This window comes from Spermophilus citellus (assembly GCF_964194105.1).
Source record: "Spermophilus citellus genome assembly, chromosome: 16".
Classification (NCBI taxonomy): Eukaryota; Metazoa; Chordata; class Mammalia; order Rodentia; family Sciuridae; genus Spermophilus; species Spermophilus citellus.
In genome coordinates, this window is record NC_138196.1 from 41,774,255 (window position 1) to 41,795,531 (window position 21,277).

A 21,277-nucleotide genomic window follows, 5' to 3' on the forward strand; every position below is an offset into this window, starting at 1 on the left:
ACAGATCTTGCGCACTTTAAGATTCCCAGGTAATTCATATGTACCTAAATATCGCTGACCCTCCCTTTCCTTGCCCCTAAGTCTGTCAGGAGCCAGGACCTGAATAGGCTTTCCTGTTGCAGGTGGGGGACACGGAGTTTCCAGCCGCTCCTCAGCGCTAAAGAGCTACAGAGACCAATGTGAGGGCGCAGCAGTTCTCCCGAGCAGCCCACGTCCTCCCCGGGCAGGTGTTCCCCGGCAGTGCCGCCGATTCCCAGCTCCATCCTTCCGCGGCTCCTCCCCAGTCGTTCCAATGAGCAGCGGGAGCGGGAACTGGAGCCCGCTCCAGGCGCAGCCGCGCGCCTCCCTCCACCTCCCTGCCCGTTCTTTTCACCCGTGAGCGCCGCTCCAGCCCGGAGGCGCCCCTCTCCTGCCCAGCCATGGGGAGCCCTACGCTTCTTTTTCTGCTTTCACTGGTGCTAATCGCGATGGACAGCGAGGCCGGTGAGTGAGGTTCTCGCGCGGGGCTGCCCTCAGAAGGGACCGTCCGCGCAGGGTACAGGTGTCCCGTGCTTTGGGGGATGGATGTTGAAGGAATTGGAAGCAGAGAACTTGGGGCACCTAGCGTAGGGTGCTGAGTGCCCCGTTGTGCGGTGGCGGCGAGTTATGGAGGAGGTCCTAGGTGGGCAAGGCTCAGCCTCAGGAGTTGTCTCCTGGATGAGTCGCAAGGCCCTTTACAAACCTGCAGGTGGGTGAGAGGGGAGGTGGGCTCAGCCAGCGAAGTCGGTGTCTTTTTCCAAAGGTGTCCCCTAGCAGGTGGGAAAAGGAGCTCTCTCCACCCTGGGGGTGCCGTGGGCACTTTTGCTTCTGGGTGGGATTCACTTTCTGGCCCTGATCTCCCGTTTACCTGCCGCCCTAGCGTGACAGGCAGCAAATACAGCTTTTTGGAGGTCAGGACCTCGTGAAGAGCTGCTTCACGCCAAAAAAAAAAAAAAAAAAAAAAAAAAAAACCCAGCCCAGGGAAAAGGGTGATGGGGCCTGAAGTGCCTTAGGAGTGCATTTCTTGCTGTACTTGTTGATGTCTCTTAGGTGTAGGCTGAGTGGAGGGTCCAGGGTGGCAGAGACATGTCGTTGTTCCCCAAGGGTCAAACTAGTGGCTGATGATGTGGTCAGCTGTAGGAGATGTTCAGCATTTATGAAACCATCTGCCCTATGGGATTGTTAATGCCATAGGACAGGTGTTCCTGATTGTCCACCATGAATGAAAGGCAGATTTAGTCATTTTAATTTACAGGGTCAAGGTACTGTTGACAGCTTGGAGGAGGTGTCACTTTACAACAGTTGTTTTTCTCCTAGGAAGGTTCAAACCCTCAGAATTTGTTGTTAAAATGGTCCAATATCTCTGCTGTGGCTTATCTGCTTGCACTCTTCTGAAACAGGATTTAAAGTTAATTTGTATTTAAAAAAAAAAAAACACACACAACAGTGATTTCCAACATAACCTACTATGAAGGCATCTTTATTATCTGTTTTAGAACAGCATGTAATCATAGTACTTAATATATTGACTGAGAAAGCTATGGCGAATTTAATGTATAAATAAATGTATTAAGTAAATTTCTTATGCAATCACAGCAAACCCCCATGTAGATAAAAGTAAGGTTTGAGACCAGTCTGCAGATAGTGGGTAGAATCCTTATGCACTTTTGTTTCCCAGATTGAGAATCACCAGGACAAAATACTGTTCAAGTTCTGACTCCTGTGATGGGTAGTCTTGGAGGGTTGATTGCAACCCTAATTGAGATCCTTCTGGAAAGATCTACTGGAAGAGGTAGCAAAACAATTAATGCTTTATGAGCACGCGGTATGTACTGGGTGCCAAGCAGCTTTGTGCTCATTTAATCCTTACATCTTCCTCTTAGGATTACTTATTTACTAGCCTTATTGTACTTATTGTATAGATATTAAAACTGAGGTCCAAAGAGAGGAATTAACTCTCCCACGGTCACATTAAATAGGTGATCTAACCAAAACTCTAACCCAGGTGACCTGGTGACTTAGCTGTGTCCCCTTGGCAGCAGTTGCTGACATCGACTGGTCTGAATTTCATAGTTTTGTTCTTGAGTTAAGCCAGATAGCTGGATGAAGTGTGAGTAGGTGGTGGAGAAGATGCTATCCACTGATAAGTGATATTTACTCAGCATTTTATTTTTAGTCTTTTTATACTCCAGACTTTAAAAATCAAATGTGGAATAACTATATGGAAATCACTACCTCAAAGGGACACCAGTCAGAACTGGGACGTTGTCCCTTCCCAAGAAGAGTAATCTCACAGGAGCCTTTTATGGTCCACTTCCATGGCATAGCTGTGTGCAGTTGTCACCAGAGTAGGACTGGCTGGGCCTTCTCCACATGGTGCAGACACTTCTAGTACAGGATTTGGATTATACTTTATAGGAATTGATTGATTTTCCTCTCTGAAACTTAGATCACTGTAGTAAATGAAGTACAGTTAGGTTTCCTATTGCTTCGCCTTGAGGACTCTCAGTATCTGGCTTATTTTTAACATTAATCATTTGAAAAGGTAAAAAAAAACCCACAGGTTCACGGCTTGAATAAAACAATATGAATCATTCTCTTGCAAATAACTGAAAACTATGAATATGTATATTCTGGCTATTAGAGGCATGCTAAAGATATTATGTAGGATCAAAAATTCTAATGTTATTTTAAGATGTGTCTGTATATCTCAAATACTTGGAGCCTAAACTAGTAAGTATTCTTTCTCCAAGGCTTTGGGATTCAACCAGAGCTGAAAGCACCATCCTCATGTCTCTGGGTGCACAAATGTGAGTCACCTCTTTCTAACAGGGAAATAAGGAGGCACACAGAAAGTCTCCAGCAACAACTCCATGACCCCCAAAAGAGCTGGTTTCCTGGAAGGTCACTGGTGAACCCACATGGGGCTTTGGGGTACTAAGTTCCCCTGGTGTTTTCCTGAAAATGAGTTGAAGGAAGACCTTCCCAAATGACCCCTTACTGCTTTTTATCATGACAAGGTGCACTTTTGTACCCAAGGGAGCCAGAAACTCTCGTGGCTCTTTTTCTTGATCATCTAATGCAGATGAAGCAGAGTGTAACAATACGCGGCAAGCTGCATGTGGTGGAAAGTGCATTCCTGTGGCCTGGCTCTGCAATGGTGAGCAAGAGTGCATGGATGGAACTGACGAACAGTGTGGTAAGTACTTCTTTCTCAAGACTCAATCGTGAACTTGACCCTGATTGCCAAGTGCAGGTTGTATATCCTTAATGTGAAAACCCCAAAATGCTCCAGAATCTAAAACTTCTTGAGCACAAACACAACACTGTAAGTGGAAAATTCTACACCTGACTTTGTATTGTGGCTCATAGTCAAAATGCAGAGGCCCTAAAAATAACTGTGTATAATAATCTTCAGATTATACGTATGAAGTGTATATGAAACATAAATGAATTTTGTGTTTAGATTTGGGTCCCACTTCCAAGATCTATTATTATGCATATTGTTATGCATATCTATTATTATGTAAATATTCTTAAGATTTTTTAAAAATCCAAAATCTGAAACACTTCTAGTTCAAAGCATTTCAGATAAAGGATACTCAATTTGTACTAGATTGACAAGTGTCCATTCTCATGGTTTCCAGCATCTCAAAGGGTAGGCAGACATGGTGAATTCTTTGGGTTGTTGTAGGCTCTCCAGGGAGAGCCTGGGGTGTGTCTTGAGATTGTCAGAACAAGGTTCACACCTTCAACTTAGACTTAACCATATATAAAAGTTAGAGTAATCCTGTGGTTTATCTTTAGGAAACCCTTGAAGACCCTGGGACATATAATTTATTTGGAATATAATCAATTAGTTCAACTTTCTAAGTTTAGAGACTTTGTTCAATGAAAAAGCCACTTTGCAAATTGACCATAAAGAAAACTACAAAACCAATAGTCACATCAGCCATTTTGCAAATATCATGCTGAAATGAAACTCAAGTATTCTGTGTTCAAAGTGCTCAAAGCTCCAGAAGGGTTACCTAAACAACAGTATATGTGGGAAACTTCTTAGTAGGTGACTTATATACATCCTTGTGTTGTGATTGTGGAAGGGAAAAAAGTCCTCAGGAAAAAAATAAAAACTCCAAGGTACTTGATGAGTACTACATCCCTTTTCTTTACCCTGCCTGCATATTCCTGGTCAGTTACTATAGCCAACTTAACATGCATATTTGATATTAGCAATCTAGCTCAGTAGTAGAGTGAGTTTAGCATGTGCAAAGCTCTGAGTTGTGCAAAGCTCTGAGTTCAATCCCTAATACCACATGCATAATAACACAACAACAAAAATATCTCTCCCAAAACAGAACAGCTAACAACCACATAATATTACCAATAGAAAGAAACTTTTTGGCTTACAGAAATGCCTTGTTCTATGCCCCACCATGCTTTTTAATTTTACCTTAACTCTCTAGGTTTACTTGCTGCCAGTAGGCATACTTAGATGGAAATATTTGAAGGAACCAACAGTTTCTAGATTTTCTTAGATCTTTAGCTGCGCTGGCCACTAGCCACCTATGGGGACTTAAATTTATTAAAATGTACAAAATTTAAATGAAACTCAATTGTATTATATTAGCCACTTTCTTTTCAGTATTGGGGAGGGAACCCAGGGCCTTGCACATTCTCTGCCACTAAGCCATACCCACAGCCCACTTGTGCATTTCAAGTGCCCAGTAGTCACATGTGACTAGTGACACAAAATGTTTCCATTGTCACAGAAAGATTTGCTGGGCAACTGTGTTCTAGCAGGATGGTGTGAAGGATAAACCTTATTAGTTTGCTGGGCAGTTGTTGGTAAGGGACAAGCATATCTTGGGGAAAAAAGGACAAGCAAATTCAGGGTTGACTCCAGTGGCAAATTGGTAATTATTCCTTCTCTAATTTAATAATGATATGAAACCCAAATTTGTTTATTTTTCTCAGTAGCAATGCATTTTTGTGGGGTGGTGCGGTACAGGCTATATGCAAAAAGTGAGTCCCTCACTGCGGGAGTGCTTCAGAGATAGAGGTATGGAGCCACAGCACAGAAAGAGGGGGAGGCAAGGGAGCTCCTGGGGAGAGGGAACCAGAGGGGGTTGAGTCTCTGGGTCTGAGAACCCAGAAGGGCAGAAGAGGGTTGGGGGTTTTGTTTGGTTGGTTTTTTGGGGACTGGGGATTGAACCCAGGGGCACTTTACCTCTGAGCTACATACCCAGCCCTTTTATTTTTTGAAACAGGGTCTTACTAAGTCCTTGCTAAGTTGCTGAGGCTGGCCTCGAACTTGAATCCTCTTGCCACAGCTTTCCAAGTCCACTGGGATTACAGGCATATACTACCACATCCCTTGAGGGTTGGGGATCCTTATATCACTGTAGGGGGGTTCTCAATGAATAGAGTCTTTGGTATACATGGCAGAAAAAGAATTTCAGCACACACCAGACAGACCGCAGACGGGTTTATTTAGGAAAGCAGAGGCACATTTAGGGGAGAATGCAGGCTATCTCAGAGTAAAGCAATGAGCACACCTTCAATGGAGAATGCTGGCTGTCCCCAGAGGGAAAGACAACAGCCCTGTGGTCTGGGTGTTAATATTTATAGAGGTATGGTAATGTGGGGCTGAACAAGAGGTGGAGTCAGGGTAGAATTATACAATTTCAGGCCAATCTTCCCTGTACTTCTATTTTGCTGATGTTATTTTTTTCTGGCAAGGACTCAAGCTAAGGATGTGGGCTAAGGACTTAGGCTGGGCTGCTCACCATGAAACCCCAATTTAAAAACTGCCAGTATCTTGACCAACTCATCTTCCTTTGCACCCCTTCTTGAACACCATCCCTGGTCGCAGAGGAAGCATGCCGTGGACATCCACAAGCCTGGCAGTGTGACGATGGGAGGTGCATTTCTGTCAGTTGGCTTTGTGATGGTGCTGGGGACTGCTTGGATGGCTCTGATGAGGTTGATTGTGGTAGGTAGAACACAGTTTTAATGTTCCCTCATCTTCTCTGTTCATTAGCAGTATTTATTGATATAGTATTAAATGAAATAAAGAAGTCGTTAAACATCTGTATGTCGTATGTGCTAAATATAGATATTGTCTCTGGTATTATAAGAGAATTTTTAACCTGAGTCTCTATTTTTTTTTTTTCAAAATGAAAGTGATTATGAGCTTCATTGATATTTTGAAAACTTCTTTGGGGTGAAACTTCAGTTGTACAAAATTGTGACTGTGTCTCCAATGGTTGGCGTCTCTTTTAGTTCTCAGAGTTCTATAGACCAAGTCCTATGAGCAGGCCATAGGTACTGATCGAGAAGCAGACCCATAGTACACTGGTTCGGCCTCACCAAGCCAACTCCTGCCTTTCAGACACGAAGGTGACAGCATGTCCAGACCATAAAGTCCAGTGTCCAGGAAAGTCTCAGTGCCTGGATGCTGGGGAACTCTGTGATCTCCATCAGGACTGTGCAGAAGGGCCCGACAGAGCACACTGCCCCCAGAGCCATTGTCTGGCTGGGCAGTGGCAGTGCCAGAACAAGGTGTGTGTGATGGACAGCTGGAGGTGCGATGGCATCGACCAGTGTGGCGACTCCTCAGATGAGCACGTCTGTGGTGAGCCTTGCTTCCCCACGTGTGTCTCAAGGACAGATGTACTATGTGGGTTGCTTTATGCAAATTGCATTTTAATCCCTACAACTGAGGCTGCATCCTATATCTAAAAACAGGATGCTTCTTCCTAGCAGTAACCAACATGTAGTTTTCTGCGGAAATGTAAAACAGCGCTTGAATAGAAACTTTTGTGAGGGATGCTCTGAGCATTGCCTAGAATATTCCCACTATTCAGTTATGGCCCAACCCATGGAAAGCTGACAGATGACTCTCAGCCTTGTGCAGCCAATGTAGAAGGGAAAAATTCCTCCTTAAGGGTGGTAAATCCCCAAAGACAAGTACTACATTTCTCTTTTGGACCTCACATACACATAGTAGTTTTTTCCTGACTTCTTGGTGAACCACAATCCCAGTTAATTTTTTTCTAGCATTGAACCTATAATATTTATATATCTAATATACTCTAGTATCTAATATATTCTAACATTTTTATGATAAAGTGTAAATCAATCTCATAAATAGAATACTTTTTTTAGGTCAAGTGTTGACCAACTCTAACACTACTTCATTTGTAACTATTTAAAACTAGGATAATCAGTTTAATGCTAATTCATCTACTGTCCAGGTGTCTTAACATCTTCATGATGAAATCTAAAGTTTTAATTCTATTTAAATAGAAAAAAATTCTATTTGCAAAGATAAAACTTTCTTATCTAGAATTGTCTTAGGTTATAGAAATGTTACCCCTTTACCCATGAAAGAATTGTCTGTTTCTACCATTCCCTATATCAATGAAAAAAATATGTTTCACTTCCTACACAGCTTCCTGTCCAGAAGGCCTGGTTGGATGTGATGAAGGGAGATGCATCCCAGAATCTCTGATGTGTGATGGGGAAGCAGACTGTGCAGATGGCACCGATGAACCCACCACATGTGGTAAGAAACCAGTTGCTTAGCTTAAGGTAGGAGGTGGGAAATAGGCTTAAACAGCGGACCTGCAATAGTTACCATGGAGGCCTACTCTTTGAGAGGCTGCTTGGACTAAATCTCACACATATCAAGGATGGATCCTTTTATCAGTCATAGCCCCTGGCTTTGGTCTTTCAAGTGTGAGCATATATTATCTAAGCTATCAAACTTTGAGGGCTAATTCTCATTTTGTAGCTTTAGCTAAACACTTCTAACTGTATTGCTTTTGAAATTCTGGTAGAAAGCCAAGATTATGTCTTTGAATGTCTGTAGCTTTGTTATGAGAACAAGGCCCACACATTCAATTTAGGCTTAAATATCTATAGCGGTGTTCTCAAACCAGACTGATGCAGAGTTTCTGCTACAAGGATCCCTCCCTGGAAGACCCCAGGGCACACAACTATTTGTATATAATCAACTAGTCCAGTTTTTTTATGCTTAGGGATTTTTTAAGACTCAAATCAACTTTGCAAATTGAGTACAAAGAAAATGACAAACCAGTAGAAGACAGGTTAACCATTTGACACATGTCATGCTGATTGAGAACCAGATCATTTTGTTTATGACAAAAACATAAAATTCTCTAAGGATTTAATGGAGACTGGACTCCTGTGGCTACTGAGAAGCAGCTTTGACTTGAGAACAAGTCCTGGTTCTCACCACAAGAATCACTGTGGTTCAGGTTCCCAGGGAAAGGAGAATGTGGGAGTCTCTCTCCAAGTCTTTTTGTCATCTGTCTCCTAGTTACTCCCCAAATATGGTCTTACATATATATGACAAAACCTCTTTAGTACTGTAAAATGCTGCCAAAGAAATTTTGTACTAAAGGAAAATGGTTTAGAGATGTTTCAGGCTGGGGAGAAGTTCAGTAGATTAGACAACGGATAACGGAGGGAAAGGAGGGAGAATAGGAACAGGAAAATGGAATGGATCTGACATGATTTTCCTATCACATATATGAAAACGTCACAGCGGATCCCACCAAAATGTACATCTACGAGAATGGGGTCCTAACTAGAATGAGATCTAATCCATGCTTGCATAATTGCATCAAAATGAGTTCTACTATCATGTATAACTAAAAAGAACCAATAAATTTTAAAAGGTGCTAAAAGCATAAACAATGGGACAAAGTATAGGCTTCTGGTTGTACATGGATGATAATTCAATAGGATCCATAAGCCAGTATATATCACTTCCTGAGGTAGGGGTCTCACGGACTCCTGAATTCCAAAAAAAAATCATAGGTAAGAGGTCTCTGGTTCCCTGAGCAAGAATAATAAATAACACCAGCACTTGAAATCATTCACACTGTTGGCCTGGAAAGAAATTCCTGCTCCCTGGCTCCTGGGATTCCTGTTTCGCTCTTCCACACTCCTCCCCGGAGGCTCCATGTTCCTAGGCCAGAGGGCAGGGTCAGAGGGCAGATCAAAGGTCAGTCACAACTGGTCATCACTGGCTCACCCAGGCCTACAAGGTATGTGCACAACACAGTTTATAAATATTGGCTCAGCATTCAACTGTTTGAACTACTTCCTGTCTCCACCAGGTAAAAACTGCTCTGTGGTGAATGGTGGCTGTGAAGGCCAGTGCAGTGACACACACTGGGGTGTCCGGTGTTCCTGCAGGGCAGGATGGAGGTTGCAGCCTGACGGGCAGAGCTGTGGAGGTCAGAACTGGTTTGACTCAACTTTTTAGAACATCTTTTAATGCAGTAAAATGCATTTAATGTAAATTTTGCCATTTTAACTATTCTTAAATGTACCATGTGATTTTCAAACATATGCCGTTGTATATGTGCACCATGTTGTGCAACCATTACCATCTCGGATTTCCGGAGCTACTTATCATCCCCAGTAGAAACCATCCCCGCTAAACAACAACTCCCCTCCCACTATTCCCTGGTAACTAACTTGTCCATTCTAGATACCTAATTTGTCCATTCTAGACACCTCTCGTAGGGAGAATCATAGTAATCGTGCTTTTGTGTTTGTCTTATCCCGTGGAGCATAATGACTTCAGGGTTCATTCATGTTATAACATATGTCAATAGCATGCATCAGGATATCTGTCCTTTTTAAGGCTGAATACACATATACTACATACGGTATCCATCTACTGGTGGATATTCACCAGTAGTTGTTTCTTCCTTTTGACTGTTGCAAAGAATAATGGTATGAATGTGATACACAAATATCTGTGTGATAATTCCATTTGCTGGGTATATACCAGAGAGTGGACTATAACTGGATCATGTATACTTGTTTGATTTTTTGAGGAGTCATCAAACTGTTTTTCCACAGTGGATGCACCACTTAACATTTGCACCAGTAGTGCACGGGGCTCCAGTTTCTCCACGGTCTTGCCAGTGCTTGTTAACATCCTCTTCTGTGGGAATTGCAGGGCAACTGTTGCCAAACAAGAAAGTGTTAAACTTAGTGTTCTTTCCCTGTGGAGCTTAGAGGATTTCTGTCACAGAATAAATATGCTTGTCATTTTACAGTCATGTTTAAGGTCCATATCATGAGTGGCAGGACAGAATCTGGAATTCGAGCCCATTGTATGTTTACCCTTGCTTGTTCCTGCTGGCTGACCTTCTCCAAGTCACTGGAGGAGACTCATTTCTCCTCTTTGTAAATGGGATTATGGTGTCACAATGGCTAAAATAAATTTCATATACCTTCATTATTCAGTAATAATTTAAAAGATTATGACTATTATCCTATAGCACTTGTCTACAAAAATAAAGATAACGCTTTAGGATAAAATGTGATTGGAATGGTAGAGGATCTATTGTTTTGGTGCTCTGGCCTGAGGGGTTAATCAACCCTTCCACCCTAAACCTGGTCAATGATCCCTACTCAATAGTGCCCTCTCTCCATGGCTGTACCTGCCTGTAGCTCTACCCACTTGGGAAGGCTACAAGAGAAAAGACTGGTTTATTAGTATCAAATAGTATTTTTTAGAGAGTACAAAGGCTTTTGTATTAGCGATTCATTCATGATTGTTATCAATCTATTAGATTTTCAATTTATTAATGTTAAAATTTAATCATTAAATTCAATTTACTAATTCAGGAGATAATTTAATGTATTGATTCATCATTAGAAATATGAAATCAGCATCTGGTCATGGCTCTTAGAAGTGTCTGGGTTTTGTGCCCCCATCCCCGACCCCTGGAGCACCCTTCTTGGGTTTCCAACCCACTATAGGACTTGGCTGGACCCCTGAGCCTGACTGTTGCTTATTCTTCTGGGCATGATGGGAAAGCATTATTCTACTTTGGGACCCTGTGGGTTTGGAGGAATAATGTTTTCCCATCAATTCTGCTAAGGAACCATTTTCCTTCTTGCTTACAAAATAAAGAAATGAATCTCTCCTGATTTTGTGACTTCAGCTCTAATGAGTCCCAGCCATTAGGTGTTGAGATACTATTGCACCATAACTAAATTTCGCCAGTTAGACCTGTGAGGCTTAAGCATTTCCCATGGTGCTAGCAGTGAACTCTAGGATGTAACACTTGTCATTCTCAAATGGTACCTCAGGAACATTGCTAGGATAACAGTATTCTGTAGTCAAACGTCTGCGGTCCCAATGTTGAAATTTCTCCTAAATTGTATTAATGTGAGTGGGAATTCATTGGTGGCCTGCTCGGACTATTCCAGAGCCTGGAACAATGATTTCCATAAAATGCCCATCCAGGTAGCATATGGAAACTGGCTCCAAAGGGCAAAAATACTGCAGAGCTTGTTCCTGGATTGCCTCTAACTTATGACCCTCTGTCATCAGATATAGATGAATGCTCTATGGTGTTCAGTCCTTGTGGCCAGCTATGTCACAATACACCAGGCTCTTACTCCTGTGACTGTATTCAAGGTTACCAACTCAACAATGGGACTGAATGTCGAGTTACAGGTGAGTTTCAATACCAGAAGCAAAGCCTAGCTCCTGTGCTATTCCTAGCAGTAATTGCAGAGGAAAGTGACATAGAGTCTAGTACTAGAGATGACTCCATTATTTCCATAAAGGAGCTACCATTATAACATTCATTCCCCAACCTGAGTGTCAATTGTATTAACTAACTTGGTTACTCCACAGTCTACTGTGGAGTATTCTACAGACCCAACACATAGTCTTGACTTGCCCAGTTCTTTAGAGATAAAACACTCAGTTACATTTGACTACTATATACCAGACTTGGACAGTTCTTCTAGGAGAAGAGAAGAGGAACTGAACCTGAAATCCAATAAGGCAGTGAAGTTCTCAAGGTTAGTTTCAATGTATTAGAGTTCAGAGGAGGGAGGGAGCACCCACTAGATCTCTAAATACTTAGTCCAGAGTTTAGGAATAGGTAGATTTGGGGCATGAGAGATGGGATAAATCTTTAAAGGGAAATGTGTGAGGCAAAAAGCTTCACCTCTATTGTCTTTTGTTCGCAGATGATGGTATTAAAATTCTTATAGCAAGAGATCAAGAGCTTGGTTTCCTGGATCGAAGAACAGGCAACTATGAGACTCTGATACCTGTAAAATCAAGGCCCATTTCTATTGCATATGACCTTGAGAGAAGCACATATTTCTGGGTAGATGAAGTCCTAAATGTGTTTGTCCTTGGGAAACCAAACTCTGTTCCCCTTTACCCAGGTATATATATATATTTAAAAAAAAAATTTTTTTGTAGTTGTAGATGGACAGAATGCCTTTATTTTATTTGTTTATTTTTTTATATGGTGCTAAGGATTGAACCCAGTGCCTCACACAAAGGAGGCAAGCTCTCTGCCACTGAGCTACAGATCCAGCCCCCAGGTATACTTTTTGGCATTAAGAGCCTTAACTTCTTAAAGCTACTTGTGTTAGTTAACTTTGCATTATTGTAACAAAATACCTGAGATAATTAGTTTAAAAAGAGGAAAGTTTTATTATGGTTTCCACTTTTGGAGATTTCAGTCTATGGTTAATTGGTCCCATTGCTTTTGGATCTGAGGTGACTCATTATATAGTGAGAGTACGTGGGTGGTGGGGGAAACTTTTACCTCATGGTACCAGGAAGTAAAGGGAGATGAGAAAAGACTAGCATCCCACTATCCCCTCAAGGTTATGCTCCATGACTTAAACCTCCCACTAGTGCCCACCTCTTACCTGTTTCCATTGCCTTCCAACAGTGCCACAGGCTGGGGACCAAGCCTTTAACACATGGGCCTTTGAGGGACATCCCAGATCTAAACTGTAGCCCTACCCCCTAGTGTAAGAAGTATGCGTATCCATCTGTACCACCACCTGCGAGACACCTGTTGTGAAGCATATAATATATAATAGTCTGGTTTCAGATAAGGCTGCTGTGGTTTAAGTCCATAGGAGCATCATAGAATGTAACTTGCAACATGAATTGGAATGTTGCCTCAGGCCACAGTTAGTCTCGGGGCCCCATCACTAGGTATGTCACCTTGGGCAAGTTCTTAACTCCTTTGATTGCTTTCCATAAGATGAGGGTGCTACTACTTGCCTCACTGGGTAAGTTTGGGAATTAAATTAGACAATGCATGTGAAGAGGGCTTGGTGTAATGCTAGGGATACAGAAATGGTCTGGGAGCAATTCAGAGGTAGCATTTGTAACAACTTGCCTGACACTTGTGCAAGAACTTTTGCCTAAACTGAGGTCACTTACAGGCTCTCGGATTTCTTAGTTAAGCTTCTGCTCTGGTCCTCCTCCTTCCCTGCCACCCCTGCATGTTGGAAGCACCTTGGCTCATCCCTGGCCCTTGATCCTTGCCATCTATTTGCCTCACTGTATAATTCAAAATCAGAAAACATAGTAACGTGTGTCCAAGTGTCTGCAAGGTAAGACAGGTGTAGAATGTAGGAACATAAAGCTGTCTCCTCTGTCCCCAGAGCTCACAGCGGTGAATAGCATCTCCTTGGACTGGTCCACAGGACAGTTGTATTGGGCTAGCAGCTTTGCAAGGGTCATCTGTGCTGGCTTAAGTGATGGCAGAGGCTACGTGAAAATTTTGGAAAAGGATCTTGTGCCAGAGCAGCTGGTTGTGTTTCCTGAAAAGAAGTAAGTAGTGTTTCTTTGGAAGTATATTCTAAATCAATGATGACTTGGGATATTTAAGTTAATAAGGGAACATGTCAGTCTTTTTCAACTTGGATTTCATTGGCTCCTCCCAATTCCTAATTTTGAATCCTAAATTGAATTTTATGGAGCCAAAGTTTTCAAAGTCCAGTGAGTTTGGGGCAGAAATCTCCAGCATCATCAGCAGTAGAATGATGAGAGACCAGTACAAGAAAGCTATGCGAGGGCTGGGGATGTGGCTCAAGTGGTAGCGTGCTCGCCTGGCATGCGTGCAGCCCGGGTTCGATCCTCAGCACCACATACCAACAAAGATGTTGTGTCCGCTGAGAACTAAAAAATAAATAAATAAATAAATATTAAAGAAAGCTATGCGAGCCAGGCTGTATAGAGTTAAGTACGCATGTGTGCAAGTGAAGGGGCCCTAACACCATGCACCCCTGTTCGCAGGTACTTGTACTGGGTGAATCTAGGTGGGACAGGCGTGAGGGCTGTTGAGTCTGCAGGCATGGATGGCTCTGACAGGAAGGTGCTCACTGTCCTAACCACAGAGGAGCCTTTAGGACTGACGCTGGACCATGTGACTGGCAGGCTCTACTGGATCAGTGAACACAAAAAGGTACCATACTTAGGTCCAGAGAGAAAGGTAAACTTTTGATGGGAACTTGGTTTGACTCCACAGGTAAGTACAAAATTCTCTTTAAGTCTTGCATCAACTCTATGAAGTACCTTCTAGCCACAAAAACTGAGAAGAGCCAGATGCACAGCACCTTTGGGTGGAAAAGACTATATCAACATGACTTGGGGGATAGAGGTAATTTTCTTCAACTCTATAGTCAAATGCTATTGGAATTTTCTGGAAGCACTGGTCCTGTTCTATGCTGTAGCCAGCACACAGGATCTTTTAGGATTGCTGACTACATCCTTGAAAGCATACAGTTCACTTGTGTTTCATACTTAGATTTCTAGTACTTTCTATATTGCAGTTCATAGTTTCCCAGTTTTAGAAATGCCAAACTAAAAGACCAGTCAAGTTTTTAGTCCTATTATTTCCTACCTGTGATTTTGGTTAATTATGGTGCCTCTTTGTGCTCCCATGGCTCCTGCCCACGTCCCACACAGGTGGTGGAAATGGGGTTCCCCTCAGTGGAATGGGCTGGCTGAGAAATAAAAGCTAGGAAAAAATAGAATGGCTAACCCCCCTCCCCCACCAGAACACAGAAAGTAGTTTCAAAAGCAGGGGCAGGATGGGCAAGCCAATTAGACGGATCGAGGTTCCGGCAAAATGCAGCCTGCGCCTGCTTTATTTATATCGGGAGACATCAAAGGCCTTCCATGGAATGTTCTCCAAAGAAGGTTAAAGGTGGGCTGTTCAGCTCCCAATGGGTTACACCCATCCCGGAGTTACTATTAGAAACCTTCCCAGCAGAGCGGAGGGAAGGTCATGTGCATTGGGCAACCTATTGCCATGAAAGAGCCACGGAAAGTTCCCAATGCCAGGCCTATCTGTCCCTGGCTACCACGCCAAGAGAAGGTCCTCATGTATTTCACGGATGGCTTCCCATGCATGGCCCTCGCTGAAAAGAGAGAGGATTCCTACTCAGAAGGCAGCACACAGTAGAGTTGAAAGAGTTTGGTACAGTGTCAGTTTGGACAATAAGCTCTGGCTTGGGGCAAAGTGGAACCCCCTCTCCAATGCCCCTGGGGAACTGGAAGTTCTCTGGAAACTGGGTTAAAAATTTCACTGGAGGCCGAAGTGTTTGTTACTGTGGCCCCAGTTTGTACAAGAAGAAGCAATCCAGTCTGCTGACTGGCATTATTCTCCATGAATCCTTCAACGATCTCTTCTCTGTCAAGCTGATGTTACCTAGGCATGTTTAATCAGTGTCCAAAAAACTGGTGACACTAACATTGTCAGCACTGGTAATGCTACCATGTTCTCATGAGATTCTAATGCTTCCTCTAGTCCATAGAGACAGTGAAAGTGGACGGAAGCGGGAGGTACACCTTTCCTGAGATCTTCCTGGAAGATGAAAACCCAGTAGGACTAGCTGTCTTTGAGAACTCTTTCTTCTGGGCAAATAAGACACGGCTGTTTCATACCTCACCCCGCAGCCCAAAGGAGAGAGAGGTGTTACTGGATGCCTCCGTATCTGCTTTCTTGGTCCTCCACAAGTCCCAGCAGCCTAAGGGTAAGTAAATGGCTTGCTGTAGAAATGCTGAGGAATCAGAATGCATAAGAGTGAAACCACCTAATAGTGCTAGATGGTGGTTGTTGGAACTCAGTATTTGGAGGCAGGGAAATGTTCTGGGTGTCCTTCCAGACTTCCTTACATAGGACTTCTCAGGAAGATGAACCAAACACCAGTTATCTATTGGGGAAGTCAGTCCAAGTATGTGTCCTGTGCCTGTCCAAAGCATTAGCTAGATTTTTAAAGACATGAAATGTAGAAAAAAAGGATAATAAGTTGTTCACAGAGGGCTGGGATGGCTTACTCACAGGTCTTTGAATAAAACAGAAAATTGTATAAATCCTGATAACCTGATAATAGGAAAAGTCAACTGAGAGAATGCTTCTTAAATGGATCTGAGAAGCTAGCCAAAGTAGAACCTAGGCCACTCAGGGAGTCTGGCAGTAAGCAAGGCAGACAGTCATGTTGCCTGGTGGAAGCCTCAGGTCCCAGCCTCAGATAGATAAGTGACTGTCACTATCTGAAAGACCATCAAGAGATCAGTGGAGTTCAAAGGTCAGCACACCCAATTCTAAGGTAACTAGTATATCTGAGTTCCTCTTAAGACAAAAGTGGCTTAACTGTTCTTCCTTATTAAGTTTTGATCTAGTGTGGATGAGGACATCTGAAACCATCTCTCGGGTTCCTGTTTTACAGCAGGCAGACACCCAGCTTGTGCTCCAGGCGCCTGCAGCCACTTATGCCTTCTGTCTCCTGTCCACCCCAAGGGCTATAAGTGTGTTTGTCCTGAAGGAATGTTTCTTTCACCTTCTGGCACATGCAGTGGTAAGTACATTGGGTAACTTGGGCTCAGCTTAAGGAGGCATCCTCCATGGTAGCCTGGAAATAAGGTAGCTTCCATTTCTCAATGGAATTGAGTATTTCTTCCAATACTCAACTGGGTATTCTGGACAAAAGCTAGAGATCTGGACACAGCGTACTGGTAAGTTGGGGAGGGCATCTTGTTTTCCTCTCTGCTTTTATTTTTTGCTTCTCAAATAACTAGGACCAAAAAAAAAAAAAAAGTCTTATCAAGTACTGATTTATCAGTTGCTTTTGTCCTTGACAACCTTCTTTGATGACTACTTTGTTATCAAAACAACTTGATTCATTTTTTTTCCTTTCGATTGTGCTAAAAAATATCCAGAATAGAGAACTTAGCATTTTAGCCATTTCTAAGTGGCATGAAGTACAACCATCACCACCGTCCACCTCCAGAACTACTTCATCTTCCTGAACTGAAAACCCTTAACCCACTAGATGTCCCCATTCTCCTCTCCCTAACAGTTCCTTTCAACTACCATTCTGTTTTCTGTCTGTATGAATTTGCCTATTTTAGGTATCACATTAAGTGAAATTACGGTATATTTATCTTTTGGGTCTGCCATCTTTCACTAGTTACTATAAGTGTTTCATTCACAGTGTAGCAAGTGTACATTCTTTCTAAAAGTTGGATGATATTCCAGTGTGTGTACGTACCATATTTCATTTATTTTTCCATCTGTTGTTGGACAATTAGATTTGATAAGCTTTAAATCAAGCTTTACATGAAAACTTGCAAAAGAGGTGATCTAAGAAATCCTTGATAATCTTATGACAATTCCATTTCTGACTCATGTTTATAAGTAGTCTCTACCGCATTATTGTTTTACTTAAACATTGTCAACATAAGTTCTCCAGGTTGCTGTTTCCTCTTCAAAATATTAAAGGTGACATAAAATCCATTGAACTTCTCTATCCAATTTACTCTGTTTTTTTCCCTAAAGAATATTGAAGTTTTAAGGATAAATTACATAAATTACATAAGTTTTATTTTATTTATTTATTCTAACTAAGTTTAAAAAATGCTGTTACAGGGACAGCTCTGAAAGACATCATGTGTAATAAGCTGTAGTGGCAAACTCATCAGCCTGAATTTCATTTGAAGCCTTATACATTATATACTGTTATACTCAATTACCTGAGTAACACAGTGTTTAAAATCCTTTAGTAGTGAGAGATCATTAAATGAAGCAGAGAAGTACTCCTGCCTTCATTCTCACAATTTTCCCAAGTTTTCCCACAGAAGACCCAGTGTCTTGGGCACACTGAGCAACACTGCCATTTGCCCAAATGACCTTCTTCTGTAGAAGCTACGGTACACATGTTGGATATGTGCTTCAGAAGCAGACATCGGTACCTCAGCTTGAGTTGGGGGCACTGCTGCAGAAGAGACCCTGGGCTCACCTGACAAATGGTCAAATAGCAAATCTCTTTTTCTTTCATAGAGTTAAAACTTGTGTTTTCTTCTGGCAAACGTCTGTACTTGTTGAAAGTTGGCTCTATGGGATCTGCCATAGAGAGAACTCTAGTTGAAGAACATTCTGGGAACATCTATTTATTGGATATTGACTGGAAAAGGAACCTCATCTATTGGACGAATGCTCAGGGACATCTAGTCTACTCAACTGGGTATTCTGGACAAAAGCTAGAGATCTGGACACAGCGTACTGGTAAGTTGGGGAGGGCATCTTGTTTTCCTCTCTGCTTTTATTTTTTGCTTCTCAAATAACTAGGACCAAAAAAAAAAATCTTATCAAGTACTGATTTAAATAAATCTTCATGCCAGTGGAAAATCTCCACTTCTTGAAAGTTTTATCACCTCTCAATAGCACCAGAAGGTGAAGACCAACTCTTTACTTATTGAAGTGTTAACTATATCTGATTTATTCTTGCTCTTAGGAGCTATGTGCAGATTGTCAGAAAGCTACTATGACTCAGGGAATCCTAGAGCTGTAGTAATAAGGTTTTTAAATTTTTACATTTCTGGCCTTAAATCAGGGGAGGATAGAAATGGACCTTTCATTCTTCAATTTTTGCATTGCAGATTTTTCTTATACTAATTTAGAAGTAATTTGCAATGCAGATCTCAGAGTGAACTAGCAAGATATTTTCTTAATATGGTATATATACTTTCTTCCCCCTCCCACACTCCTAAATGCCACAGCCCATCCCCAAGTTCCGTGTAAACATCTACTTTATAAGGGAGAACTGAGACTTGAGTTCTGTGATTAGAACTAGATTTCAGAATATCTGTCCCTTGGGTCTCTGCCAAGTGCTAAGGACAGGCTTTAATGCAAGAGGTGCTGTATTGAAATACATATCTCAGAGTCATCCTTTGGGGCAGTATACCTTATCAGAGAGCACTGTTGGGTGACCACAATTACTGGCAGCAGCTCCCCAGTGATGTTCAGGGTTTACAAGAGAGTAACAATTTCGTTTGAGGGGTTTCTAATGTCAAGTGCTGAGTCCTTGTGTCTGTAATAATCTTTTGTTACTGTAAACAACACCTGAGATAATCAACTTACAAAGAAAAAAAATTAAATAAAGAAAAGAGGAAGGATTTCTTTTGGATCATGGATTTAGAAGTCCCATTCAGGCAGATTCATTGCTTTTAGGCCTCTGGTGGGGATGATGGATGGCAATGGTAGGGAGTGCATGGTGGAGAAAAACTGTTCTCCTTGTGACCAAGCAACAAAAGAGAGCAAAAGAAAGAGGCTGGGGATCCATGATTCACATCCAGACACACCCTGACTGACCTAAAGTCCTCTTACTAGGCCCCACCTCTTAAAGGTTCCACCAACTCTCAATAGCACCACAAACTCAAGACCAAGCCTTTAATAAATGGGTCTTTGGGTGACATTCAAGATCCAAATTATATTAATAAGACCCTGTCTCAAAATTTAAAAATAAAAAATGGCTGGGGGCCTGGGGATGTGGCTCAGGGGCTGAAGCTCCCTTAGGTTTGATCCTTGGTTAAAAAAAAAAAAAAAGTTCAAAGATTCTGTTTTAGAAATACAGTACCTGTCTATAGGAGCCAGGGAATATAGCTTAGTGACAGATCACTTGCCTACCATTCACAGTGTGCTGGGTTCAATTCCCAGCAACACACACACACACACACACACACACACACACACACACACACACATACACGAAGTAGTGTAGCATGGCTCAAAAGAAATTCACTGACCCTGATAATTGGGCTCTCAACAGAATCTACAGAGGGCCAAGTTTGAGTCTATGATTCCAGAAGAGAAGTCAATATTCTCTGGATACAATAGAACCCAACAAAGGGAAGACAGCATTACATCTAGGATGGCCAGTCTGTTCTTACTGATTTGTCAACCTTAAGTCATTTCTCCTTTTGCAGGCAGAGTAACTTCGTGGTTATGGGGAGAACTCAGATGTGTAAGTTCCTCCCTATGACAATGTGAGGAATAGTCAAGAAATGCTCCCCCACTAAGGCCCAGTACTAGGAATGACCTACAGCCCATCGGCCCTTTGCGTTCTGGCTTCCCTCTTCTGCCCCGTAGCCCACCCTCATGCCTCGCCTGTTGGTCTTCTTCTCTGGTGGTTAACATTGGAGTTCTTCCTGTGATACCCAGGGGTGTGCTGAAAATGATAACCCCCAGCTCTTCAAGGACAAGTGCACATATATACTTACATATGTTTAAAATAAAACTTACTGATGTAAAGGATATCAACCTACAAATGTTAAAAAACACACGATTTCTTTATTGTAAACTTTTTTCGTGGTTATTTTGACTGATTTTCACAGAATGCTTTTTTTACGGTAAAGTCTTGGATCAAAAGCAATTCTGTTAGTTACAATTCAACTAAGTTTTAATAATCTTTGAATAAATGCTTGCTACTATCTGATTAGTCAATGATATTTTTGAAGGAGTGTAGTTTCAACTTGAACGGAGTTTGATGCTTCTGTTTCCATAGTGAAGTGATAAAGACATGGAATCAGTTCATCCGGTGACATAAATGACTTCTTTGCTGAATTGAATAATAAATTTCAAATACTAGAAAAAATGTTTCCTTAACTTTGGGGGGTATTTAAAGTTTAATGGCTATAGATATGACACATGCAAGATGAATCTTATAATCATTTACATTTTATTACTTTCTTAGATTTAGACTAGGATCTGGCAAACGTTTTGTGTAAGAAGGCCAGATTGTACACATTTTAGGTTTAATGGGCTCTCTCTTGTTATAGCACTGAAGTAGTCATAGACAGAGTGTGAATGATCAGCAACATTCCACTAAAACTTGTATCTACAAAACCAACCAAGGAGGCCGACTTGGCCCAAGGGCAATTGTTTTTATTTTTTAAAATTTTTAAATTTTGTTTTGTAGACCAGGGAATGGAAAACAGTCAAGCCCTGGTTTGTAGTATTTACAATTTTCACCATGTAAATACTCCCACGATGGCAGATTTCAAGCTACAATGTGACACATTATTAAATGTGGAGTTGGGAAGAGATGTGTGAGCAAACCTTTATTTAGTATCTCCACCATATGGGTACAA

General features: G+C 41.9%; 1 protein-coding gene across 1 annotated transcript in view; it reads left to right on the plus strand.

The window, feature by feature from the left end:
• Nucleotides 1-453: 453 nt before the first annotated feature.
• The window catches only part of LOC308635307 (prolow-density lipoprotein receptor-related protein 1-like), a gene marked incomplete at its 3' end in the record, with an annotated part of 46,198 nt that continues 25,374 nt past the window's right edge, over nucleotides 454-21,277 (plus strand). Inside the window, exons 1-13 of the mRNA XM_081269659.1 lie at nucleotides 454-483; nucleotides 3,104-3,217; nucleotides 5,891-6,007; nucleotides 6,410-6,652; nucleotides 7,472-7,585; nucleotides 9,168-9,287; nucleotides 11,408-11,533; nucleotides 12,058-12,261; nucleotides 13,507-13,675; nucleotides 14,141-14,309; nucleotides 15,657-15,882; nucleotides 16,582-16,707; nucleotides 18,189-18,413. Of these exons, the coding sequence (XP_081125785.1) occupies nucleotides 468-483; nucleotides 3,104-3,217; nucleotides 5,891-6,007; nucleotides 6,410-6,652; nucleotides 7,472-7,585; nucleotides 9,168-9,287; nucleotides 11,408-11,533; nucleotides 12,058-12,261; nucleotides 13,507-13,675; nucleotides 14,141-14,309; nucleotides 15,657-15,882; nucleotides 16,582-16,707; nucleotides 18,189-18,413 (1,969 nt within the window). The 5' untranslated portion in view covers nucleotides 454-467. The remainder of the gene's footprint in view (nucleotides 484-3,103; nucleotides 3,218-5,890; nucleotides 6,008-6,409; nucleotides 6,653-7,471; nucleotides 7,586-9,167; nucleotides 9,288-11,407; nucleotides 11,534-12,057; nucleotides 12,262-13,506; nucleotides 13,676-14,140; nucleotides 14,310-15,656; nucleotides 15,883-16,581; nucleotides 16,708-18,188; nucleotides 18,414-21,277) is intronic.